The 12,565-nt window shown below is 36.0% G+C and overlaps 1 protein-coding gene across 1 annotated transcript in view; it reads left to right on the forward strand.

The window, feature by feature from the left end:
* Nucleotides 1-1,549: 1,549 nt before the first annotated feature.
* Nucleotides 1,550-12,565, forward strand: part of LOC150079447 (prostatic acid phosphatase-like) — a 193,373-nt gene continuing 182,357 nt past the window's right edge. The window contains exon 1 of the mRNA XM_090383075.1: nucleotides 1,550-1,639. Within this exon, the coding sequence (XP_090239201.1) occupies nucleotides 1,550-1,639 (90 nt within the window). The remainder of the gene's footprint in view (nucleotides 1,640-12,565) is intronic.

A 12,565-nucleotide genomic window follows, 5' to 3' on the forward strand; every position in this document is an offset into this window, starting at 1 on the left:
AAGTTGCCAGATTCAAGGAACTGTATTCGGGGGTTCATTTATAAATATGAGGGACCCAGACAAATATCCGTACATGGTCCCGTCAAGGGAACCTGGGGAAATTTTTCACACAGTGACACCGATCTGAGAATAGAGATAGTGTATTTTAAATAACCATCCTTCAATGTAATGCGACGAAAGGCCTGGATTCGAATTCGTTTTCGACGAAAAGAAACCTTTATCTACTTTTTTTTTTTTTTTTTTGCACATCGTGGACTACCAGTCGGTTTCCGGTCAGGGGAAGTTCACATGGATTTATTTTCAGAAACTTTAGGTAATCTGTCCAGCAAGCAGGAAAATTCAGGGTCTGGCCTTGGAAGAAGATGCAGCATCGGAACTACAATACTGCCAAGTCCACCACTGCGGGAAAGCTCGAACAGTTGGTTTGGATTGATTTGGAGATAGAATTTGTAGTTGCTTTACTGAGTGGGGGAGGGTCTCTTGGACTATTTAAACGGTGCCCTTTATATATATAGAAACAAACATATCAAAATCGTTAAAGGGACATGACACCAGTGTATGCATTTGGGCTTCAGTACCCTACAGAAAACTGGCCTTGGACAAACTGATCAAAGAATATGCGCTATTACAGACACAGTAAGTATACTGTCACCTCACAGCCTTTATTTGTTGCTTTGGCTCTCTCTCCCTCTCTCTCTTTCTCACACACACACACACACACACACACACATACACACACACACACCACTCGGGGCGCCTCCGTAGCCAGGTGGGCAGGCGCAGCAGTGCGTAGCACACGCTTCTTGATTAGACCGGGGTTCGAGCCCGTGACCACCAAACACGGAGGATGCGGAAAGGTCAGACAATGACCACCGCATATCCCCGGAGCAATATGGCCTTAGCTAAAAATGCTCCTAAAAAACCAAATAACAAAACAAACAAACACACCACTCAAATCTCAAGGGTAACATAAATGAACAGGAAAGGAGTGGTCCAGGCGATTGAGCGGTGATTTGCTCAATCGCCACAGTGATCGACAGCAAATCTGGGTCATGGATTAATCATCATGACAAATGATTCTGAAGGTATCAAAATTTTTAAGAACCACTGAGGCCAAAATCTGCCAGATTGGTATTGAATAATGAACATTACTTTACATTACGGTGTAGTGAGAAGTGGAATTTCTTATTCCAATCCAGTCGCGTTTTGAAAGTAGCTTGCTTGCAGCTACTTCCAGAGTAACGGGGAAAAACAAAAAACAAAAAACAAATAAATAATAATAATAAAATAAAATTAAAAAAAGAAAAAGAATCATGGAAAACGAAAACATGTGTTTAGACATCATATATTTGGTAGTTATAGCAACACGTTGGTGATGTCGCTGCTAATAAGTCGCCGGCTTGTTTAGTCACATTCAAACTTAAAATTTCACCATATGTTATAAATATGCGCTGTGATGATATTCTACTAGCAGTGGTTCTAATAAATTTTATGTATAAGTAGGAGTATGTATATAGAAAATTTTCAAAGTATGAATTAATATTTGGTCATGATTATTATAATAACACTCATCTTGTCCAAAGTATTGATTAGTTCACAAGTTACAACAAATTTAACTACCCTCAGGTTGCTACAAACTGTAAGTACAGATTGCGCGAAAGTTATGTTCACATGTTATTCTAAATTATAAATGTACTTAATTCACTTTGTAGTGCATAGTATCACAATATTCGGTTATACTCCAGATTATGGATATACCTCCAAAGGAAGTGGCTTCTTTTGCTTGAATAATTGCTGGTGCAAACTAACATAACCTAAACTTTTTTTTACTAGACAAAAATGAAAGTCAATTAAAAAACCCACACTTCTTTTGCTTGAATCCGTCCCGAATTTGGCCATGCTCGCAACGCGGTGACAAGGCGTACCCATAATCTGGAGTTCAGCCCAATCATTCATTGCTGCTAATTGTAATGTGCATTATTATTATTTTATTTATTTTTTTAATTTATCATTGTCACTCTGTAATTTTTGCCCAGTGGGATTTCTTAGAACAATGTATTTATTTTGCAGATTGACTTTGATCACTTATCACTCACATTCATAACCTTAACTTCAAACTTTTTGTAGGGTGAGTTGATCAGAAATATTTCTTTTTCCACTGAAAAAATTGGAACTTTCTCTTTCACCCTTGCAATTTCGTCTAAACAGTTGTTGACCCTGCACAACAGCACAACTTGTTTTGAATAGGTTATAACTGGAGCCCAAGTGAGCTCCAGTTATAACATATTCAAAACAAGACTGTCAGGTCAATTAATTCTCCCTCATTTACAAAACCATTCCACTGCCTATCACACAGTTGTTTAGTTTTTGCTTCATGCCTTTTCTCCAGACATTTACATGGGCACTATTCTTCTGAATTAGAATATACAATTTCACCTGTTTTTTCCAAACAAATCTGCATATGGGCATTGAAATCTATCCAGAGTTGAATAGATTTCAATGCCCATCATTTTATTTATATGTATTACTTCTATTCTTTGGAACAACCAGCTGTCTTGTGTATGTATTTTTTGAACTGCAATCTACAGAAATTTCAATGTCAAAAAATATCTTCTGTCTTCTGAACTCTCACACAATACTAAAGTAATATAGGTTCCATCACCTTTCAACTCTCAACTCTACACAGTGCTAAAGTAATATAGATTCCATTTCCTTTCATGTTTTGGATCATCATCAAAAAATACAAGTTAGGTAGTGTATGTAATGCATATGATTTTTACTTCATAAATTAATTGATTATTTTCTTTGTGATTATTGAGGAGAAAAGTAAACAGCTAATTATTTTGTTATTAATTAAATAACTGATGAAAATGATTCTGAAAGTGGTTCTTGCACTGCTTCTATTGGAACATGCAGCAGCCTGGAAAGCAAGGTGTCAGGGATTTCAAGCCCTGTGCAGGTCAACATGGAACAGTTAAATACATGGGTTCTGTGTGAGTAATTAAGAGTAAGAAAAGGTGCATGAATACTTGCATATACACTAATGATAGCATCATAGTAATTTGATGAAGTACTGATTAAGTCATCAAATGCACAGATATTGTAGGGATATCGGAGACACAGTGTCACTCAAACGTAAGGGATGTGGAATTTGAATATGGGGAACATAATATGTACAGAAAGGACAAACAATAAAGGAGGGAGAGAAAGAGTTATGCTCTTAGTTAAGAATAATATTAAATCTAAGGCTGTGCATTCAGTAGACAAAAGTGACCAGTGCAATGTTGAGTCAAATTGATGTGATATAAGCACTGAGAAAACAAAAATGAGAGGAGTGTTTTATAGGCCTAATGACTGTGATGAGTATAACAAACAACTCTACAGAAATATAGTGGGTCAGTAATTCAGAATAACCTATAATGGGAGATTTAAATTTTCCAGATATTAACTGCAGTTGGTGGGTTGGTCACCCACATTAGTAAGACTTTTTTGGATTTATTGGATGACTTTTTTATAGGAGCATGTTCAAGAGGCAACAAGAGGAAGCAATGTTTTTGATCTGATACAGCAGCAGTTTTTCATGCATTAAGAATCTGCAGGTAAGAGATCCACTGTATAGCAGTGATCACAGTACTGATGTGGGATTTACTTAAAGACATAACTACTGTCAAGGGTAAAGGGAAGGGCTTTTGTAAGAGTGACTGTAGTGGTCTTAGACAGTTTTTAAATTCAATACAGTGGGACCAGCTGATGATGAAACCATCAGCAAATTCAAAATGAGAAGTAATCATAGAAGCTACTAGGCTTCCATACCAAATAAAAAATGTTGTTCAAAGCTTAGACCTAAATTGAATGTCAGATGAACTGATGAGATTTGTGGCAGAGAATAAGAATTACTGGGATGCATATAAATTATCAGATGATATGGTAGATATAAACTAATCTGAAATCAAAGCACAAAAGGAGTTAGGCAAGCTAAAGCAGGTTATAAGGAGTCTCTGGCAAAGAAAAGCAACAAAGACTTCTTTACTTATTAACAGTAGAAGGAAGAAGTTTGCAGATGATACAAAGGTTGGTACAAAAAAAAAAAAGATGATACAAAAGTAATACCAGATTAACATACTAAACTGAGGGTAGTGGAAAATGAAAACAACCTGGGGGTAATTGCATGTACAGTATATGAAGTTCTCTGAGCAGTGTGGACAGGTTTTGAGAACACCCCATGATGTTTTGTCAATAAAATGCAGGAATTTTGCTAGCAGTTATAAGGAGGTGATTATCTCATTGTATAAGGCAATAGTTAGGCTGCATCTTGAGTACTGAATACAGGTCTGGAGCCTCATTTTAGACAGGATGTAGAGTTGCTGGAATGAATACAGAGAAGGGCAATGAGATTGGCCAGGGGAACAAAGGGGTGCTCTTACTGAGAAAGGCTTCAGGTCTGCAAATTCAGTGTCTGGAGAGTAGGTACTTGTGAGGTGATTTGATTGAGGCGTTTAAGGCTTTGAATGAATTGAGCAAGCTCAGTGTTAATGGCATTCTTCCTCTTGCTCACACTACACACATGAGGTGGCACAAATTCAAATTGAGGAAGGATGGTTTTAGGATAGGTGTGTAGAAGTTTGCCTTCAGTCAGTGGACAGTTGATTGTCGGAGCAAACTTCAATCTGTTGTGTGGAAGTGGATAGTTTTGATAAACTGAAGGAAAAACTAGACAAATTATTGGATTGGGTGAGAGGTAATGTGGTAAGGTTTTTTTTTTTTTTTTTTGGCTGATGCTTTATTAGCTTGCTTTCTTACTTCATATGCCATACTAATTAATTAATAACATAAAAGTAATTATTTCACTTGACTGTACATACCTGACAAGTGTATATTCACTCATCATTTTAAATGTATAACTTATTTCCTTCTGAATTTTTAACAAAAATTGAAATTCAACATGCATTTCATTGATCTGCAATTTAATTAAATGAAAAAATAGGACCACATTCCTTAGATTATAGTATGCAGTCAACATTTTTATTATATGCTTTATTCATTTTCTCCTGATAGGTGGTAGATGACTTTCATCAACCTGTGAAATACCACCACTTTGCTTATTGGAGGCTTGAAGTGGTGAAACCCATGTTTAGTCTCTAGAGCAAAGTTTCCGGCATCCCCCTTCCCCCATACTTCTCCTTCAACCCATGCACGGTACTAAGTACTATAGGTTTTGATATCTTTCGTGTTTGGGGTTTTCATAAAAAAAAAAAATATATATATAACACTTCATTTTTCTGCTGTGTGAATTAATTGGGATCTCTACAAGCCACAGAAGGCAATGTCAGATTTTAAAAAAAACGACATATGTGAAATCCATTACGGGCATTGTAATAGATTTAATTTTTGGCTGCATTTTGTATATTCCTGTAGACCTTTAATTTCTTAAAAACTTCATCCCTACCTTTGCTTTTTGCCCATCAGCTGATGGGCAAAAAGCAAAGTTTTTTTTTTTTTTTTTTTTGAGTCCATGTGTGTCTCTCAGGTTAAAATGGAAAAGGATTGTTTTTTCTACTGAACAGTGCAACTTCAGTTCATTAACAAACATGAAGAAGGTGCTAATGCATCAACTTCAATGAGTCTGTTTAGCTGTAGGGAACAAAAAAGGAGAGATTTCTGACAAGGTGATGCTTCAAAGTACCATTCATTTGGAAGGCAAACCAAGGGAATAAACAAACTCTGTTGTTTTCCTTTTTAAAAAAAAATAAAAAAATAAATAAATCTGCTTGTATTAAATTTTGTGTGAAATCTTTTCATGTTGTAGTATCTCTCTATACATTTAAAAAAGTTTTCCTCCTAGTGATATTTTTTCGAGCCAATGGGAGAAGAGAGCGAGGCAATTATGTCACTACAAATGCAATTAATTATTGACAACTGCCTCCATAACGTTCACCAACCTTGTGCACGTGATTCACTGTCTAACATTTGATGTTCCATTGTAACGTTTTTTGTATATTAATGAACATTGTATATTTGTAAAATAGTTTAGTAATTTGTAAATATTTTAGTCCTGCTCTTTCGGATGCAACAGTATTCCTCATGCATTATGGGAACCCGAAGCAAAAGGCCTTTTCCTAAGTGACCTATGTGAATGCAGGTAAATATTTACATAGTGATAGTTATTTGACCTTGAAAATGCCATGCTATACAAATTCACAGGTAAATAATTACATAGGTCATTTTCTGATTAGATATTGATCACAGTGACATAGTGTTTTTTTGTCTAGCAGCACCAGGGGGGTCTCCTCCAACTCCGTGATTTTACTCTGTGTAGAATACAATACTCTTCATAAGGCCGGCCAGGGTGTGTTTTGTGAAGTATTAGTGTGGGTTGTGTTGTTCCTCTAGCTACTTAGCCTAGGGGGGACTGTGGAGAGCCACTAACAACCCCAGTTTCTGGGGTTGTTAGTGGCTCTCCACCTGGCAGGGTGAACCCTGGGGTAGCCTAAGCATCCAAGGAGAGCCCCCAAAAAAAAATATTGGAAAGGAGATAATGGGGAGATAGGAAGAGAGGGAAGAGAAGGGATAAAAGGGACAGTGTTGAGGCACTTGCCTGATTTAAAAGGGGGGACTGTAAGGGGACCCCTGGTACAGGATGCCCATCCTGTCCAGAGGGTGGGAGTTGAGATTGGGTGGTGGGGGTGAACCACGAGGCAAAAGGGGCTAGGGGCCACACATGGTGGGGAAGGGGATTGGGGAACGAGACTCAACCATCCCAGGTGGAAGGAATAAAAGAACATAGGGAAAGAGATTCCTATGGTGGAGCCTGCCTTTTTGCATCTCTGTCCCACACTGGCCTGGGAGTTACCCTATGTCCAGTGTCAGCATCCCACACCATGCCAGCTAGGAAAAGTTACAGCATGGATAAGCCGGGTGGGTAAAGTGCCTGACTGGCAAACCAAAGGTCGCGGGTTCGAATCCCGCCTCGGGCTTGGATCAAAGTACTGCAAAAACCTTGGGAGGTGCATTATGGCCACAGAAGCCGATGTGCCAACAACTACCAAAAAAAAAAAAAAAAAAAACAGCATGGATAACTGTGAGGCCCCTAAGAGGTCTCACAGTTATCCTTGCATAGCCATCAGTCTGTCCAGTAAAGAGGCTAAGATAGAACATGCAATTACTAATAACTTTCATTCACTCAACATTCACACAATTTTACTTAGTTTTTTCCTACACTTTCTATCTTCTTTTATATATTAGATTAGATATTGATCAGTGCATTTCGACAGGTGTATCTTTTACGTAGAAAAGATTTTACTTGCTCCGTCATACCTCTACATATTACATATTAACCCCTGGCTTGTAGCCGTGAAGGGTATTGTGTATGGCATGTGCGTTCTGTATGCAATAAAGAGTTCTTCTTCTTCTTCTACATAGAAAAGCGTGCGTAGGGGTTGGCGAGCAAAGTGAGCAGAGGGGTGGAGCCTCCTAGTAATTTTATTAATTAGTTAAGAAAAGGAGGAATTACCTCTATGATGTCTTGTAGAACACTTCAATGCTGATATACAAATCGTTTACATGTATTCCACACCCTCGTAGATAAAATCAATGATCCAATGCACCATGGAATCGGAGGCCCGCTGACCCCAAATTTAATGTTTCGAGGATTCTTAATGTTTTTTGTTTCAATATTTGTTTTCAAAGTGTTAAAAGTATGGATTCATTTATTTGGTTTCAAAGTATTTAAATTGTTTTTAAAAATAAGGACATATTGTATTCTCTCACGCAAAGATGTATTTTGGGGTCGGGCTTGGGGTCCGTGGGCCTCCTATTCCGTGATGCATTTCGATCATTGATTTTGTGTATGAGGGTTTGGAATATATGTAAACTGTTTGTATAGTTGATTCAACAACAGAGTGTATCAGCACTGAAGACACCATAGACACCTACAAGACACCATAGAGGTAATTCTTCCTTTTCTTTCAATATGTTCTATGATATATAACGTAGATCATATTGCTCCTTTGCTCCTGTAATCTATTAAGTATAATTTTATGTACATACTGTATTTATATTTATAAATTTAAATTTATTTACATAAATATGTTTGTACCACACAACGTGGGTTTCTTTCATTTTGTGGATTATCTAGACATTTATTTTCCATCCACCTTTAGATAATCAGGAGTCTAGACAAATTTACTTTCCATCTACCTTAGATAATCAGGAGTCTGCTGTTGTGATAATTCACAATTTTTATGTTTAGTTTATTAATAACATGAGAAGATGTGACATAAACATACAAATTTAATGCAAAAATTTCTTTTTATACATTAATATAACTTTCCTCCTAGTGATATTTATTCAGCCAATGGGAGAAGAGAGATGCGGGTTACGTGGTAATACGTAACAAATACAGTGGATTCCAGTTATTTGGGCCACTGGGGCAGCCGTTTATTTGTGGCAAATCTTAAAAAACAGAAGCCAATCGAGAAAATAGCCAGGGTTTACTTCGCTTAATTGGGACAACATGCCGTTTAATCGCGGCAGAAGACCGCAGCACTGGAGATTACCCTACGATTGTCTCCAACCATACCACGTCGTACAGTCGGATTTCTGGAGGTCGCAACCATAAAACAATAAAACAATTAGCAGTCACCTGTTTATTGGGCTTTTCTGTTAGTGCTATCTATCATAAACGGATAGTAAACTCGATCTTATTGATTTTGCGATAATACCGACAGCTGGAATTCTGTGGGTTATTATGGTGAAATGTGTTTACACTTCCATGGAATCTTCAATCATATAAAAAATTTAATTTTCAGAATCTTCTCTTCATTCCTATTTTTAAAGCTTCGTAACTTGTTACTCCGTTCTCACTTGCGTGTATCGTGTTACTTGCAATTTTAGTGTGCCGTGTTCTTTGTTATTGATTGCTTATCATTTTGCTGTTTTAAATTTTAACTCCCACGCACAAATGTCAACTAGTTAGTATGTACATATTACAGTACATATTAATTATTCTGATTATCACGTATATTCTTCCGATTTTCTCATATCATTTAATTTTTTAATTGGTAAGGTATGGTAATAAAGGGTAAATTTGTGCTTAATATATCTTTACTTTTATGGCCTGTGGATAATATTCCTCCTATTTTCTGTAATTAGAATCACTGTTTAATAGAATTAAAATTCAATTCACAAACGGGATCACGATGACCGACGCTTACTACATATTGTATAGTGAACGGTACTTTACTGTGGTGACTCCATTGTAACGTGATTTAATTGTACAGTGAGGCAATTATAAATCGGGGAGTCCATTGTATTTTTAACTTTTTTTACGTGAAACTTCGGATAATTGGGGCAGCCGCTTAATCGGGCCAAAATGCACTGGTCCTGATGTGTCCCATATAACCGGAATCAACTGTACTAAAATACGTAACAGAACTTTTGTTCTGGCGTGATCATGCTAGACGTTCCTGGTTCCTTCATTGGTTCCTGGCAAACATAATGCAAATCATTTGCATTATGTTTGCAATTAAGGATGGAGGCTACGTGTCCAATCTGGGACATTTTCCGGGACAGTTTGCAATGTGGGGCAAACAACTTAAATCCGGGATTATGTCCCACATAATCCGGGATATGGGGTCACTTTAGTTTTGGTAAAAATAAAAAATTAACAATACTACGGTAAATGTGTATTTAAAATCTTTTTCAATACAATATAAAAACAAAAATAATATTAAATTCTGTAAATATAAATATGAAAAATAAATTCTGAAAATTAAATGAAGTAATATATTGATTTACCTGATTTAGAATGGTTTTCTTCTAGATTTAGCATTAGCAAAGCCATTAATTAATTTAGAAACATCCATTCTTTTAGCTTCTTGAGCTTCTATGCTAAGCAGTGCTAGCACTGATAGATGTTGTTGTCCCATGGTGTTTCTCAAATAATTCTTAATTAATCTTAATTTTGAGAAAGAGCGTTCTGCAGTTGATACAGTAACCAGAATTGTCAAAAATAATATCAATAAGGAGCATACTTCTGAAAAACTAGCACTCATATTGTAGTATTTTACTATGACTAGTTCTGCAAATTCATGAATGGTTTTAATTTTTGCAATTTCACTTTTTATTGACTTTATATAAAGTAGTAATTGCATTGAAAATGATTCTGAAAAGTCACTTGAAAATTTCTTTTGTACCTTCTCTGCATTTTTTATAATGGAACTGTCATTCATTTGGATTAATTGAGTTGGAGTAAGAAATGCAGACAAGTCAGAAAATGTATTTAGTCCTTGAAACCTTTTGTGTGTGGTTCCATTGTCACTAAGTCAATTACATGATAAAAAATGTTAACTTTAAAGAGCAGTTCTGCAGTTTCGAATCAATAGTCCCCTGTCAGTTCATCAAAATGTTTCTTAATAAATTGCCTCCGTTTATTTGCAAATTGACAAGGTATACCCCATTTCTGCGCAATAGATGATGCTTCCTTGACAATATTTTCAAATTCATTTCTTAATTTTTTCACTTGATTATATGATGTTTCTATGACCAATGCAGCTTGACCAATATCCATATTCATTCTTTGCAAAATAGTTTATGTTGAATTAATACTTTATAAAATTTTTTCTATCAGTACAGTGGTTAACACAAAATCAAAATTTTCAATATTATTTTTAATCCGGACGTCTTCCGACTTTTCATTGCTTTTTTGGCAATTGTAAGATAATTTTATATAATGCCATTAGCAAATCTATAAATCTCAAATTTCTAGCAATTATAGATGCAAGCTGACTAGACCAATGAGTTGGATTTAATTTCTTTAATACAATATCGAATGCACTTGTAATTTGAGATAACAAGTCCCAATGGTTGATACTGTAGCCAAAAAACATGTATATACTTTGAACAATGCTGAAATAGTTGGATATTTCAGGTACTCTATTTACTGCATCATTAATAACTAGATTGAGATTGTGCGCCACACAATATACGTACATCACATTTAGTTGTAATTCTTTTAGGTGTGATTGTACTCCTGAATATGCACCACTCATTGTGTTTGCTCCATCGTACCCTTGCCCACGACTTTTTGAAAGATCCAGATCATTTGAATTTATCGAGTACCAAATAATTGATACTATTCCAGCAGCTGATCCATCAGTAACAGTTAGAAAACCAAGGAACGTTTCTCTGACATCTATATGGGTAGTTCTGTCATAATACAGATGTTTTACGATATGGACATGATACACCAAGCTTAGTTGATCCATTTTTGCAATATCTTACATTGTATCAGCAATAATTGAAAAATATGGGGCTTCTTTAATATCCTTAGTTAATTGTTTTCTTAAATGTTGGGCCAAGCATTCAATAATTTCATTCTCGATTTTGAGACTTAAATAAATATCGTTTCCGGTCGGTAAATCCACAACCTGTCTCATAATTGGGTCATATTCTGCTAAAACTTTATATCCAACAAAAAATTTCCAACATAGGTATCACTTAAATTTTCTTGATGACCCCTCAAAGGTAATGAATTTCTCGACAATTTTAGGATTATTTTAATCACCATTCTCACTTTTCTCCAAAAATTACATTGTTCATGTAAATTTTCTTCCATAATTCTGTCAAGTCCTGTATTGCTTTTCCATGTTTCTTTCATGATGTATGCTTCTATGTACTTACAGCTGTTTTCATAATCCTTAATTTTAGTAGACAAATTTTGCCGATCATTGATGCCTTTCGTCCAGTTACATCTAGTTCCAGAGCCGACCGGGCTAGCCGGGTGGGTCAAGTGCCTGCCTGGCAACCCAAAGGTCGCAGGTTCGAACCCCGCCTCGGGCTTGGATCAAAGTACTGCAAAAACCTTAGAAGGTGCATTATGGCCACAGAAGCCGATGCGCCAACAACTACCAAAAAAAAAAAAAAAAAAAAAAAAAAATCTACTTCCCGAAAACATCCAGCCTGGCTCGCAATATACAGAATCCAGTTTTTTGGAGTAGAAACATCCATTCTTTTAGCTTCTTGAGCTTCTATGCTAAGCAGCATAGAACATTGCCTGTTCATTTTTAATCCAGATTTACTAGTGGTTGAGCTACTCCAACCACTCGATCCAGCCGATCACACAGAAAATGATCTATTTTTGTTATTTTTCGAAAATGGTTGTTTTGACTTGCTGCACCGTATTTTATAATAAATATCTTCATATCTTCATATCTGCTGTTAAATTCTCTGGATAGTTTGTAATGACAGTAGGGTAATTCTCTTTTTTAAGATTTTCAATATTGATATTTTCAGTTTCTTTCAACGTTTAAAAAACTTCATTCTCTTCTGCGGAAGGAGATGGTCTATTTGAGGATTATTCATCTTCAGGTGTGTTTTGAATGCCATTCTCTTGCTTAACTTCAATCGATGGCTCTTTTCCCATTTTGTTGATGTCAAAAGTTGCAGATTGACTTGTTGATGTTAATTCTGTTTCTGGATGAGTGAAATACAAAGTCAATTTTGGAATTTTTTTAACTTCTTTTGTTGGAGCTTCAAGAGCAGCACATTTTATTTTACATTTAAAAGT

Source organism: Mastigoproctus giganteus, chromosome 10, assembly GCF_048544385.1.
Source record: "Mastigoproctus giganteus isolate SK-2022 chromosome 10, ASM4854438v1, whole genome shotgun sequence".
NCBI classification, from domain to species: Eukaryota; Metazoa; Arthropoda; class Arachnida; order Uropygi; family Thelyphonidae; genus Mastigoproctus; species Mastigoproctus giganteus.